Here is a 14548-nt window from a genome sequence, read left to right on the forward strand (position 1 = left end):
CGCACACCTTTAATCCCAGCACTCGGGAGGCAGAGGCAGGCGGATCTCTGTGAGTTCGAGGCCAGCCTGGTCTACAAGAGCTAGTGCCAGGACAGACAGGCTCCAAAGCTACAGAGAAACCCTGTCTCGAAAAACAAAACAAAACAAAACAAAACAAAAAAAAAAAAAAAGAAATCTAGCCAAGCTTATAACCAGCAACAAAACAAGTTATGAAACTAAACACCTACTTAGAACATTCTATCAATTTGCACACAGGAAATAAGTGTGATCATCAGAGAATCAGATAAGAGCAACCAGGATGTTGTCAAGTCCTGGCTACATGGAAATGCTAATCAGCAAGTCATGCAAGCTCCACTCATCATTTTCTATCTGCCCTCCAAAAGGAGGAACAGGTAAGGATTAACCTCCTGACGATAGGTCCAGCTTCTTTACGGAGTGTGTAACAGCATGCCGCTTAACTGAGAGCAGAACGACCACAGGAGTCGCTACATCAGGCCCGGGTACAAACCCTAAGAAAAAGAAGCTGGTCCACAAGGAACACTTCATACCCATGCTTATCATGATGGCATTCACAAGGTCGGGACATGGAGTCAGCCTAGGTGCCTGTCAATAGATGTATGTGTAGATATATACATACCATGGAGTTATGTGTATATGTACATACAGTGAAATCATGTGTAGAAACATACATAGTGGAGTCATGTGCATATGTACATACGGTAGTGTGCATATATACATACAGTGAAGTTATATGTACACATAGTGGAGCTGTGTGCAGATATGTACACACAGTGGAGCTGTGTGCAGATATGTACACACAGTGGAGTTTGATCTGAGCAGAAAGAAGAATGAAATCATGCACTTTAGGATAATGGTGGGTGGAACTGGAGGGTAACGGTGATACAGCTCAACATAGAAAACAGATTTTTAGGGACGAGGAAATGGGTGACTAGAGAAAGGGTATCAGACTCCAAAGAGAAATGGAAGAAAATTCAGGTTTTGGCTTTCATAACCGTTAATCTACAAGAGACTCTTTTAAAATAATTTAGCTATTCAGGTACCTACTCAGGTCAACAATGGCATTCCCATCATGAGTGCTCCAGTCCCTCATCAGTTCCCTAGCTCAGCTTCCTTTTCCTAACTGGGTCCACAGTCTCTCTGCCATTGCAGTGGGGGCCAAGAATGGTCCTTGGGGTGAAGGTAAAGAACCAAGCAGAGTCAGAGGCGGGACTCCAGAGAGGTAGGGATACAGGGGTGAAGGAAGGAGGGAGCGCAAATGCCTCCTCCCCTATGCCTTCTCCCCTTCCCCTCAATAGGAACTAGCCTTTCTAAAACCAGCACAAAGGTAACCGTCAAAGTCCTAGAATCGACTCTATCTCAAAATCATAAAACAACAGTCTTAAGCCAAATGGCGGTCATGCATAGACTCTTAACAATGTGATAAAAGTGAAATTTCAAAACGCAACGTTTTACTGAATATCCTCAAATAATCCAAAACTTAAAGTTCCCTTAACGTTGAATATCTTGGCAAATTAGGTGAAAAGCAGGCCAGCAGATGTACCATTGTTCAGGTGAGGCTGCCAAGAACTCAGGTGGGGAATGTTTCTAGAGAAACATAAATCCAGACTAAACCGAGAAACAAGAGTCTTAGTTTTATGTGGGTCCTCTATCTCTTAACTATTAAGTGAAAAAATCCATGCTAAACATACCCTCCCCTCCATAAAGTTCAGACTGTGGTACTTCTAATGGTCAACCAGAATCTCACCAATTAAAATAAAAAGCCAAAGCAAAAGGCCACGAATATGACCGTCCTCTGCATAGCAGTCAGAGCTATCCTTGGCTGCATGTGGCCTGTGGGAAATGCCTTTCCAGAGTATTCTAAACAGAAACCTGGAACTGTCTCCATGAGAAGCACTTCCCCCTAGCTTAACTACACCCCAGCCTTAAAACACAAGTGGTTAGGAATCTCATCTTCACAGGCCAGCTTGCCCCTCTTAACTCCATAAAGAAAATGTCATTATCTTGTTTAGTTAACATTTGTCCTGAGCGGACAAACCTCCGGGAACTTTTCCGGAGTGGCTATCAAGTACCTGGAGTTATTAAGCATAACGGATTATTAGTTAACAGCCACTTCAGGGAAAGGCAGTTTGTTTTATACTTTGTAATTATTTTCCCTTTGCTAGTTTGGCACATAACTCGATCATGCGTGAGCCATGTTTTACTTTAAACAACTGAGCGTGAATCGTGATGTACACGTACTCCATTTTAAATTCCATTCTCTGGAGCAGCCATTTTCCTTAAACAAAAGAAAGGTCATCCGAGGAGTAGTGGCTAGGGTTTAATCCAAAGGCCAGATGGCCACCTCAAATGTTTCAATTATCCTAATCTCCAAACCACTCCAGAAGCTTTGTTGTTACTAAAATGAGTTTGCATGTGAACCAAGTGGCCTGTTACTTAATGTAATTATTATCAGAAACCACCAGAATTGCACGAGCTGTGTGAGGAGTTAAGGACCAACCTAACTAAAAATGCCCACTCTACCTGGGTGTGAAGAAGACGTCAAGACTCCAGGCAGCCCAGGTCTGGCACCTGGAGCTCCACAGAAGTCTCGGTTCGAAAAGGCTGAGAGTACATGCAGCGGCTGATCTGGGAATCCACGGGCACTGTACTTCATCTCAGATACGGTCCCATGAGCTACAGGTGACCTTCCAGGGTCAGCTTTGGTCAGAGCATTCGGGGCTTTCTAATGTTTGTATTACATGCGAAGGTGTGAACCTGTGACTTCATTTCATTGCAATCCAAGAATCAAATCAGGGAGAGACTCCCTTGCTCTGACTCCTGGGGGCTAATTATCTACCAGAGGGGACAGCAGAGCTGCGAACTGTCAAACTGGCTCAGGTTGGTTAGCAGCAGAACACAATTAATAAAGAAATAATAGCTTTCTGAGAGATCTGTCTGCGGCTTCAAACAACCATGTCAAGCTCAAGTCCTGTTTCAAAGTTTCATTATGAGAAAGCCGTTGTCTATAAATCGCTTCCATCTGGAATGCATCTCAGTTCTCATAAACAGGACTGGCCTAACTGTGGATGATTATTTTCATACGGGTAATGCTCTCCTGAAGAATCCCTTAACGCAAACCACATGCTAGCATCTTTAGAAGAAAAGATAGTTCTCAGGAAATTAGCCGGCTATATCAGATCAAAGAAATGGAACCAAATGGCTCCTAAAGCTCACGGAGTTTATAGTCTCAAATATTCTCACTGCACACACGTGGCTTGTAAACAGTGACCACATGAGATCTCACTGTACACACACAGTTCATCTGTGTGAAATCTCACCGTGCACACACAGTTCATCTGCGTGAGATCTCACTGTGCACACACAGTTCATCTGCATGAGATCTCACTGTACACACACAGCTCATCTATGTGAAATCTCACCTTGCACACACAGTTCATCTGCGTGAGATCTCACCGTGCACACACAGCTCATCTATGTGAAATCTCACCGTGCATACACAGTTCATCTGCGTGAGATCTCACCATGCACACACAGCTCATCTGTGTGAAATCTCACCGTGGACACACAGCTCATCTGCGTGAGATCTCACTGTGCACACACAGTTCATCTGTGTGAAATCTCACCGTGCACACACAGTTCACTGCATGAGATCTCATTGTGCACACACAGCTCATCTATGTGAAATCTCACCGTGGACACACAGTTCATCTGCGTGAGATCTCACTGTGCACACACAGCTCATCTGCGTGAAATCTCACTGTGCACACACAGTTCATCTTTTTAACATTAAATCACATTCAGGATGACCCCAGTCCTAACCCAAGACCTGGCCTGTCCATGGGGACAAATGCAACCACAGTCCTAAAACAGGAACGTGCACATTGTTAGGCTGCAACACAGAGTTGCATGATATGGCGTATCACCGAGAATATTAATGTTTAAAGGAAAATGAAGGTAAGTCCTACGGGGCAGGACTCTGGTTTGCCCAATGAGACATTCCCCAGGCCTAGAGTGTCACTGGCATTTAGTGGCATTTTGATTAAATGGATCCTATAAATATATCTGATTATATTGTGAGGCACAGTGCCGGAACCAAGGGCACAGTGGGGAACAAGGCAGACAAGGTTCCTCCAGGCTGAGCTCTTGCAATCTCACGGGAGGGATGGCAATCAAAGTAATTGGCTCCTGACTGTGGTGAGAAGATGGAGTGTAATTACTGGCTGCCGTGAGCTGGGAGGGAAATATTCAGGTTGCCAGCAGGAACGACAGAGAACTTCTCAGATGGCGTTCCGACAGCCGGGGAGCTGGGAGTAGCGTGGGCAGAGCTCAAACACACTCTGGAGGGTTAACCAACTGGATTCACTATTAGCTGGGGTATGGGCCAAGCAAAAAGATCTGAATTCCTAGGTATTTTAACTTCCCAGGTTTTTGCTGTTTTTATTTTGCTTTAAGCTTAAGCAACTGTTTGATTCAATGTAAGACACAAGGGAACAAATTCCAAAAGAAGATAAAATTTCATTTAGAGTTTGCTAAACTTTAGAGCTCTAGAAGACGTTCACAGAGATACCAATTCAACAGCAGAATTGCTTGGCAAAGAATAGATGCTTAATATTTAATTGAACTTCACAATAAACCAATACTCAAATTTAAAACTAAGTCATGATCACTGGTTACTTTCAAGTCCTCCGAGAACCAAAGTAAACACCCACAGAGGAATATGGAAAGGGTATCTTAACTGAACTGTATTCAATCAGTGAAATTAATTACATAATAATTTTTTGAAATGACTAAAATCAGATACCTGTTTTAGTGCTGTGTAGCTAACACCTTATGATACTAGCGGAAAACTACTAAACCATGCCTAAGAAACTGAAAACAAATGAAAAAGGAAATCTCCAATACTGTACAAAAAAACGTGGACAACTCGGAAATACCTTTGTCTTTTGGCTGAATGAGGGTTATATCTAAGAATATTGCCTTAATCACTCAGGCAGAAACCTGCAGGCGGGAACTGAAGCAGACCATGGAAGGCTGTTGTTTACTGGATTAGTCAGCTTGCTTTCTTAAGCCTACCTTCCAAGGGATGACACCACTCCAAGTGGGCTGGGCCCTCCCACATCAACCCATCACTAATCAAGGAAATGCCTGTAGACACACCCACAGACCAATCTAAAAAGAGCAATTCCTCTTCCCTCTACTCAGGTGACACTAGCTTGTGTCAAATTGACAAAACCAACCAGCACCCTCATGTATACTTTACAATAAACTCCATGAGTACTAACACTCATGGTTTGACCTATAATCTGCATGTACATTCAAGAGTAGAAAATTTCAACTTTGGCATAACTGACATTTGGGGCCAGGTAGTTCTGTTGTGGGAACTGTGCTGTGTATTATGGGATGCTTACCAGCATCTCTGACCTCAACCCAATAGATACCAACAGCACACCACACCCTCTCCAATGGCTGGAGATGGCCCAGCGGTTAAGGCTTGCTCCTTCCTCACAGCTTGCTCAACCTCCTTTCTTATAGAACCCAGATCCACCACCCTAGGAATGGCAATACCCACAATGGGCTGGGTCCCCCCCATCAATCACTAATTAAGAAAATACCCTGCAGGCTTGCCTTCAGCACAGTCTTATGGGGGTTTTTCTCAACTGAGGCTCTGTCCTCTCAGATGACTAAATGTGAAGTTGACATAAAACTAGCCAGCACACCACTATCTATGCCAATCCCATAATAGAATAACTGGCAAAGGCAAAAAGTTCTTATGCAATTATGTGTCCTTATAAAAACATATGAACTGAAATACACTACAATTACTTTCATATGTGGCTACTAGAAGTAATTCAACATTTATCAATTTAGCCTTTCTTAAAATCTAAAAAGAAAAATCAATTCATTTGCTCAAATCATAGTAGACATTTCATGAGAAACCCGAGGAAGTCCAAGTTTTGGGGGGCTCTTCAACTTACAAAGCGAGATGAGTTATCATTTTTCACAGTCTTCGCATTTCCAAATGACTCCAGAATTGGATTTGCTTGTAAAAGCTGCCGTTCAAGTTCACCCTAGAAGACATCACACACACATATAGACATACACACACATAAATAAAAACAGATGTATGTTAATCTTGTGTCTTTACTTCAGTCTTTGGGGTGAAAAAACCCATTACAAAACCACCCTCTTCCTGTCCCTCTCATCCTGCTGTCATCAGGGGCCGCTGCTGGCTCCTTGCTCCTGGATCTGATCATGGGTTCTGCTGAAAGAAAAAAAAAAAACCCAGCACCTAGAGAGGGTCACCAGAGAAGAAAATGTCATGTTGGACCGATAACAGTTTAAACTAGGCAGAAAATAAAACTTAGCAATTGGTTTCCATGAAATGAAACGGAGTGGAACAGCCTGTTTAAGAACACATTACCACTGCTCTCGATTTTTATCCTGCTCGGTGTGAAGGCCTTGAGGGGACTGACTGAATACTCTCCGCTGTATTGGTGGGCGTTTCCACAATGCCACAGTGCAGATGGGACAACAGTCCACCTCTACATCAGACGCTGGCTAAGATGGCAAGGCACTCACTTCACTAATATGTAGACCACACTTTAGTCAATCTTTATATGCAAACTAGGCTACAAAACAGATTTCTCAAATGAGAGGTGTAAGTTTATGAAACCCAACAGAAAGTTGCAGGAGAAAGCGCATGATGTCAGGCCTGGCCAAGAAAAACACTAAAGTGATGTTATGTTTCTGGAATGTAATTACAGAATTATCTTTTATGACCTAAATAAATCTGGTTTTCCCCGCAAACACAAATCTTATCCCTGTACTTTAAATTGCCCACAATATTCTAGACCTAAAGAAAATAAATAAATAGAAACTCTGAGAAAATGTGACTCTCTAAGCAAAAAAGGTGAAATATAAAGAACCTCAAGTAGGATTTGAAGTTAGTGGCCATCAAGCAATGCAGAATGCATGCCACTATCCAATCTCAAAACAGGAACCAATGCATGCTGTGGTGTCACGCTGTGACTCACGGAACTGGGGCAGCAGCAAGGCCAACCGAAGACCTCACGGTTTCTGCATCCCCTGGTGGGGACTCTCTGTGATGTGATGCAGTTTGAAGGGCAGAATGGTGTTCCCAAGGCACCCACAAACATCGAACATGCTCCTGATGTCTATCTGAACTGCCTTAACCACAGCCTACCACTGTGAATGCTGAATGGAGTCAAGAACTAGTCCTACCTTTTAGTCATTGCCTAGTGCAGTGAACCTTACAGTTTATTGGATTATAAATACTTAGATTGTTTTATGTAAATCTCTGTGTATTATATGTTAACAAACCCCCCCCCCCCTCTCTCTCTCTCTGAGGTATCATTATGTAGCCCTGGCTGTCCTTGAACTTACTAATCAGAACAGGCTGGCCTCCAACTCACAGGGGCCACCTGCCTAAGCCTCCTGATTGCTGGGATGTGCTACCACTCCCAGTCACTACATTTTCTTAAAGATGGCTGGAATCCTGAACAAATTTTGATTACTGAGAGCTATTAGTACTAACGTCTGGTATGGGCTGGGGATGCAGCTCAGAGGGAGACTGCTTGCTATCCTGTTCAATTTGTGTGATTAGAAAGCAGAATTGTTAGGGAAACAGAGGCTCCGGTGAGTAAAGCACCTACAGTGAGATGGAGATCTGAAATACAGATTCTTTAAAGTCATGTGCCTTCCTGCCAAGTCATAGCTAAAACATCGATAATCTATCTTAAGATGCCATCCCAACTTGGAAGAGAATCAAGTACAGCATTCTTGGTTCCCTATGCCTGGCAGGAGGGATTCTTGGAGTCACATTTCTCTCACCAATGCCTTTCCCTTATGTCAGTATCAGCAAATATTTGAGAGGACATAGATAAGCCCTAAAATAGTCTAGTAGTACCTGGGAAGGGGTAGTGAGCGAGCCAAAGGCAACCCTATGATCTGAGCTGAGGGCCCCAAAGTCAACATGCAGTCCAGAAGAATTCTGTGTCACTTCTGCTGACTTTCCTAATGGTGCCATGCATGGGGTTGTTTTCTCCTAACACATCTGAGACATCGGCGAGATCAAGTAAAGATCTTACATGAAGCTAATATAAAACTACTACCACAGTCTTATAGTTGTGAAATTAATTAGGTTAAATGGTACTCCTATTTCTAAAGACTACAGGGAATGAGACTATTTATATTCCCACTAGCACTAGGCAAGCACTCACCTTTGCTTCTAGTCTATATGATATCAAGAAACGTTCCTACGAATGCAGGGGAAAACATTTAAATCATTTACAAAATTCTAAGTATTTAGTTATATATTGTTTTAAGTTTATCAATCATGATGAAAACTATATCCTTGTGTTTATTCTATCATATACAACATCCTCTTGGTAAAGATGAGTTTGAAATGAGTAAATATATTCTTTCGAAACTCTAGGTCAGCCAGCAGCTGTCATGGGGCAAGGACCTGTTGCACTCTGCAGGGCCAAGCACAAGTGCTCCAGACCACCAGGAGGGTGAGGGCAGGAGGTCTCAGCCACAATGGAAATCAGATTCCAATGCAAGCCACACACAGCACGCTCTGGCTTCCCTCTCAGTTGTGTCACCTTAGCCTTGCTTCAAGGCAGTTTAGGTCCCCGAGGAAGGACACAGTTGTCTGAAGATGCTGAAAGGCAGGTGCATGGGCTTGAAAGAATCATTCTTAGTGAATGGGAAAGTTTTAAAACTTTCCGGGTCTACTCTGAAATGCCCCATCCTGAGTCTTGGAGTGGCAATGGACACAGAAAGCCTCCGAGCAACCTGCCAGGAGGAGAAAAACCGCAGTGGTACTGTGCTTGCAGCTGCCTGGTGGGTGGCACCGAGGGCGGAAAGCCAAATATAACTTTCAATTACGTTATAAAACATATCTGAAAGTTCACAGATAAATCTTTGCCTGAAGTTTACTTTTGTAACTTGAATTTTGAAAACCACTGCTTCTTTTATTTACTCGTATTTTCAAGGAGAACATAAGCGACATGCTGTACCACCTGGTGGTTATACTAGAGGGCAGACGTCGCTTTGCCAAGTGTGGATGAGGACACAGAGAAACAAACACTCGTGTTTGCTCTCCGGGTTCCACATGACCCAGCAATGCCACTCCAGGTGAGTGTTCAAGACCAAAGAATCAAGCCGGGCGGTGGTGGCGCACGCCTTTAATCCCAGCACTTGTCTCGAAAAACAAAAAACAAAAAAAAAAAAAAAAGACCAAAGAATCAAATACCCAAGGGTTCAAAATGGCCCAAGAGAAGCAACCCAAACATCTGCCAACTGCTCAGTGGACAAGGAAGATGGGGCATATTTAATGCAACAGAACGTTATTAGGCCACAGAAAAGGATGCTCTGCTTCTAATGATCCAGTGTAGGTTGAACCTTGAAAACATTATCCCAAGTGAAAAAAGTCAGAAAACAATTCCCATTCTGTGCAATGTCCAGAATAGGCTCATGCATAGGAAAGAGTGGACTGATGGTTGCCAGCGCCAGAGGAAACGGGAGGTAACTACTGCTAGTGGACAAGTGGACAGCAGGGTTTCTTGTGGGGAGACAAAATGAAAATGTCCTACACTGGTGAGGATGCTCTACTGTGTAACTGTGAATATACAAAAGCACAGAACTGTGCATGCAAGAGGGCAAACTGGACAGAATGAATTGTATTGCAATATTTGGCTAATAAAGTTCCATGTAAATTCAGAAACCAGTGGAATAAAGGAGGAGAATAGAGAAGAAAATGAGCTAAAACAGAGAGCAACTTTGCAAGGTACAGTCAGCCCGCTGCAGGTTCTGCCCCCACAAATCTAACCAAGAATGCAACTAAAATATTCAGAGTTGGGGGTAGCACCTGTACCGAACATACAGGCCCCCCTTATCTCCACAACAGCTGTTTATGCAGTACATGTATATTGTAACCGGGATTATAAGTACTCTAGTGTGCCTTAAATTACACAAGAGGACTGCACAGGCTCGACTTTATACATGCTACCTGAGCACCTGAGGGTTTTGGCATAGGAGGAGGATAGAGAGCGGGGCCTGGAGCCAATCCCACTCAGGTACAGAGCACAAGCTCACATTTTCCGGGGGTTGCAGAACAACTGAGAAGCAACGCTTGCATGTCTCTAAACATCACATAGCGACTGCAGACTCGAAAGGCAGCAATGAATGTAGAAAAGCAGCCCTGCGGTTTGTGCACACAGCCAACATGCAGAGATGTGCAACTCAGCAGGGACAGCGCAGCCCAAAGCAGCAGCCTCCTCCTTGGGGAGAATTTGCTTCCAGGGTGGACTAGAACCCCTGAGGCATCCAAGTACGGCATGCTACTCACATACACCTGGGATGCACCGTAGTTTACAATGACATCGAAACAGTCTAAACGGCAATGGTGCCCATGCTTCCGAGAACCTGGAAAATCTATATAGTCACCACTCTCATTAGTGCTCTCGGTGCCGACCTAAAGGCCATAGAGCGTGCACTCTGAATGCACAGGTTTCTTGTTCGTGCTGTCTCATGATAACTCATGTGTTATCCCTTCCCAGCTACATTGCTAACCTGGGCTGCAGCAAGTCACAAAAGACCACCACAGGCCTTCATAGATATCAGAGCTCCAGTTACGGACAATTTCTCACCTTATATGTTAAGAAAGATACTTGAGAGTCTCAGCATCTGTGACAGTTTCTCTGGGTATGCATGTATGTATGATCTTTTCTATATGTATTTATAGAGCAATTATATGCCTCAACATCACTGCCTCTTGCATGTGGAAGACATAGACCCAACTATTGCTGTGCCAAGGTGAGAATCCGGTCCAGAGCCATGTCCCACTCTTCAAGGACTCTGGTTCAGTTCTGTCCTCCCTCTCCTGGGGTTTGTGGTTTGTCCAATGTTGGGCATGCTGGGACTAAAAGGCAGGCAGCTGATAACTGCTCCACTACTTGCCCAGCACAAAGAAAATTCTCATTTATTGAGGATATTAAATACAACAAAGCAAGCTTTTGGGCTAAAACACACATAGGCATAAATTATAAAATGCCATAAAAACCTATTAGAAGTGTAGTTGCCACAAAGGAACAACTTTCAAGGTGCCCCCAATTTAAAATGTAATGTATAGCATAAAACAAAGCTTTCATGCGCTTACTAATAGTAAGACAGTTCCACCTAATATGACTGATGAAACATCTTAATTTTAAAGACTTTATAAACATGCATTTCAATGTCATGATAAAGGGAAAACATTCAGGTAATCTAGAACACAAATCTAAAAAGCACAAATGCATGCTGCTTTGTGTGAAAGAGTAAGACTCTAGCAACACATTTTCAGCATTAAATCTTGTTTTAGAAGATTCCACTTAGAACCAAGAGTGCTACATGTTTCTAGGAGAGGCTTGCTCTAAAAACAGCAGTCAGGGCAGGCACTCAAGACTGAGAAGCAGAAGGAAAATCACTTGCCTGGGGCTTCACTGGCTTAGGTGAGTCCTGCTGCTCATTACAAACAGATAGGCAGACGTTAGCACAAAGCACAAGCCCGCGAGCAGCGGGAGCTGGTTTGGCTGGCACACAAAAGCTTACCAACTACTACAGTGTCTCAAAACATCAGAGGTTCACTGACACCATATTCTGTGTTTTTACCTTTTACCATCCATGGTTTCTTCCCACAGATCCCCCAACCCCTAGAGCTGCTATAGGCAGCAGCCGAAGGCTATTATTCTGTAGTCCGGAAGAACCACTAAAATCATTTACAGACACTCACTTGGTGGAAATAAGAAATCTTCATAGGCACTGCTCATTAATTTATAACCATTCACACCGATCTCTGCCAGAAACTGGGCCTCAAGCCACAGCCATAATTCCCTTGTGAGAAAGCCTAGTTAATTTCCTTGTACTGTGCCCAGCTCCTCCCGACTGGAAGAAGCGAGGGTCCTGGGTGTGTGGCCAGGGGGCTGCTAGCCAGAGCAGTGGATGCAGCAGCTGCGCTTTCCTGGTTTGCATCTGATATTATAAAAGAGCAGAATGCAGACAAAAAACAACAGAGCAAAGACTTACAGGAATATTATGGTCCTTTCTTCCTTTGTGTGAAGAAGCGACATGGGCAAGGTACTGAATGACTTTCTTTGTGTTCTCTGTCTTCCCGGCACCCGATTCACCCCTGAAAGAAATATCAACATCAGCTACTTTAAAAAGAGAGCTGAGCACATGTGTTCCAAAATTACAATAGATAAAATGAAACTGAACAGAGTAAGAATTGGGGAAAGAAAAAAAAAAGAGTGAGAGAAAGCAGGAGAAAACTCACAGGCAATAGCAATAATAGAAAAGAAAGTATTACTACTGTTTTTCTGTGTTTTTAAATGATCAACTCCTTATTCTTAGATCTAACCTCACTATCAACACCACCATCACTGAACCATCTTGAAAAATTGTAATCTTTCTTGTAAAATACATACTGGACAATGAGCTCTGGGTTGCAAAAAAAGATTTACTTTTGCACTTGTCTTTCATCTTTCCTATTACTTCAATAGGCACACACAAGCCTGTTTTTATGTGTGTTTGTTTTCATGGTTTTTGAAACAGAGTCTCCTACTGTAGTCAAGTCTAGCTGGCCTGGAACATACAATGTAAACTACTCTTTTGAAATTACAGTGATCCTTCTGCCTCAGCCTCCCAAGTGGTGGGATTAAAAGATTAATCACCAAACCTGACTGAAACTGTTAAAAATGATTATATTTTTAGGAAAGGGTATTAAGCCAGGGGTGGTGGCTTATGCCATTAATCAATTCCAATACTAGGAAGGCAGAGGCAGGTGGGTCTCTGAGTTTGAGGCCAGCCCAGTTTACAAAGTGAGTTCCAGGACAGCCAGGACTACACAGAGAAACCCTGTCTCAAAAAGCAAAACAAGGTATTAAATTAGCCCAAATAAATATTCACTGGGAGTGCTCCATGAGAAAACAAAGGCAAATTCTAAAACACATTTTTCCTGCTCCTGGGGGTAAGAGCTTCCATAAGCAAAGAGAAATTTATTAGGATGATCATGATCGTGGAAGACAAAAAAACAAAGCAAAAGCCACTGCATTAGAAACATCCCCTAGCATCGATAGAGAAATCACCAAACATGCCTTCGCAGAGAGAGCAACGTGAAGGAACTGGAGGCTCTGGGATGTTTGCTTGTCTCTGGTGCTCAACCCCAAAGCACTGAGAGTCTCCCAGGTCAGAACCAGTGCTGCACTGCACACACCTCGAGAAAGCCTTCCCAAGGGTAGTGGCCTCACACAGGGCTCCTGACTGCATGATCTCATGAGCTGGTTTGTGTCTGAACCCACATAACCTCACACAGTACACTTCGTATTCTGGACTAAGCTTGAAGTATAGATAGCCCTCTGGGGTGCTTAGGAACACCCAGATTCTCATCCTTCTGCTCAGAATAGTTCAGGTCTCCAGAAAATTGAGCAATAATATATAATATATATACATATGATTATATAAAGCATTATATGAAATATACCTTTATATATTATGTATACAAGGTTATATATATAACTTATTTGAATTATAACAAGACATCTAATCTCTAACTAAAATTTTAAACTCAGTTCGCCTGCACTCAAGTGCAGTCTCTAAGTGCTTTACATTGCCACCAACTCTCCCAGCAAATCCTGACTCCTCTGCTTGGAACCTGTATTTGAACCTGTATTATTGGAACAGCCCACGCCTCAAGTTTCCAGCAGGCTTACCAGCTGCACTGTCTCTCCAGTTCTCTGCAGCTGGTTAACCTCGGCCTCAAGCACAGGAGGGCTGAGCAAAGGGATCTTATTGGCCAGCTATAGGACTAGAGTGGGAAATAATCACTGAGCTTCCGTACTCTAACTCTGAAAAATGGAGGCAATGGATCTGCTCCCTTCTAGTTCCGGAAACAAACCACTTTCTGACTTGCTGCCTGTGATGCTGAGCTCGGTTGTCAAGCTGACTCCATGCATCTGGAATCAACTAAAACCCGAGCAGCTTGAGCACACTTGTGGGGGATTTTCTCAATCCTATCATTTGAAGTGGGAGACCAACCCTCAGTCTGGATCATCTGCAGTCAGTGACACACCCAAAGTCTGGCTACACCTTCTCATGGCAGCCCACAAAAAGGACATGGAAGGAAAACTTTTGTCTTTTGTCCCCCTGCCCTCACTCTCTCCGGCAAGTTCATCTGCCCTGCTGCTGAAGCCTCCCTTCATTGGTGTTAGAACCCACTTCTTCAGGTTTCCAGCACACACGGAAGACCCGCTGAGACACCCAGCCTGCTGGAGTGAACAACTACTGGATTTTTGGCCTTTCCATTGGAAGGCAGTCATTGTTGGACTGGCCCAGACCACAGCCTGTAAAAAGCCATTCTAATAAATCCTACACACACACACACAGACACAGACACACAGACACACAGACACACAGACACACAGACACACAGACACACAGACACACACACACACAGACACACAGACACACA

General features: G+C 43.5%; 1 protein-coding gene and 1 non-coding gene across 7 annotated transcripts in view; both read right to left on the reverse strand.

Moving 5' to 3' along the window:
* Positions 1-14548, reverse strand: part of Myh10 (myosin heavy chain 10) — a 131164-nt gene that overhangs the window by 66403 nt on the left and 50213 nt on the right. For 4 of the 6 annotated variants that reach the window (XM_026780414.1, XM_013347182.2, XM_005349821.3 and 1 more), the window contains 3 exons: positions 12109-12211; positions 11515-11544; positions 5997-6089 (listed from right to left, as the gene is read on the reverse strand). In XM_026780414.1, coding sequence (XP_026636215.1) covers positions 5997-6089; positions 11515-11544; positions 12109-12211 — 226 coding nt within the window. The remainder of the gene's footprint in view (positions 1-5996; positions 6090-11514; positions 11545-12108; positions 12212-14548) is intronic. The other 2 variants (XM_026780418.1, XM_026780415.1) reach the window with 1 other exon arrangement.
* Positions 279-414, reverse strand: LOC113456363. The gene has a single exon (XR_003377186.1). It is a non-coding gene; the product is annotated as a U8 small nucleolar RNA (small nucleolar RNA).

Source organism: Microtus ochrogaster, chromosome 7 (genome assembly GCF_000317375.1).
Source record: "Microtus ochrogaster isolate Prairie Vole_2 chromosome 7, MicOch1.0, whole genome shotgun sequence".
Taxonomy (NCBI): Eukaryota; Metazoa; Chordata; class Mammalia; order Rodentia; family Cricetidae; genus Microtus; species Microtus ochrogaster.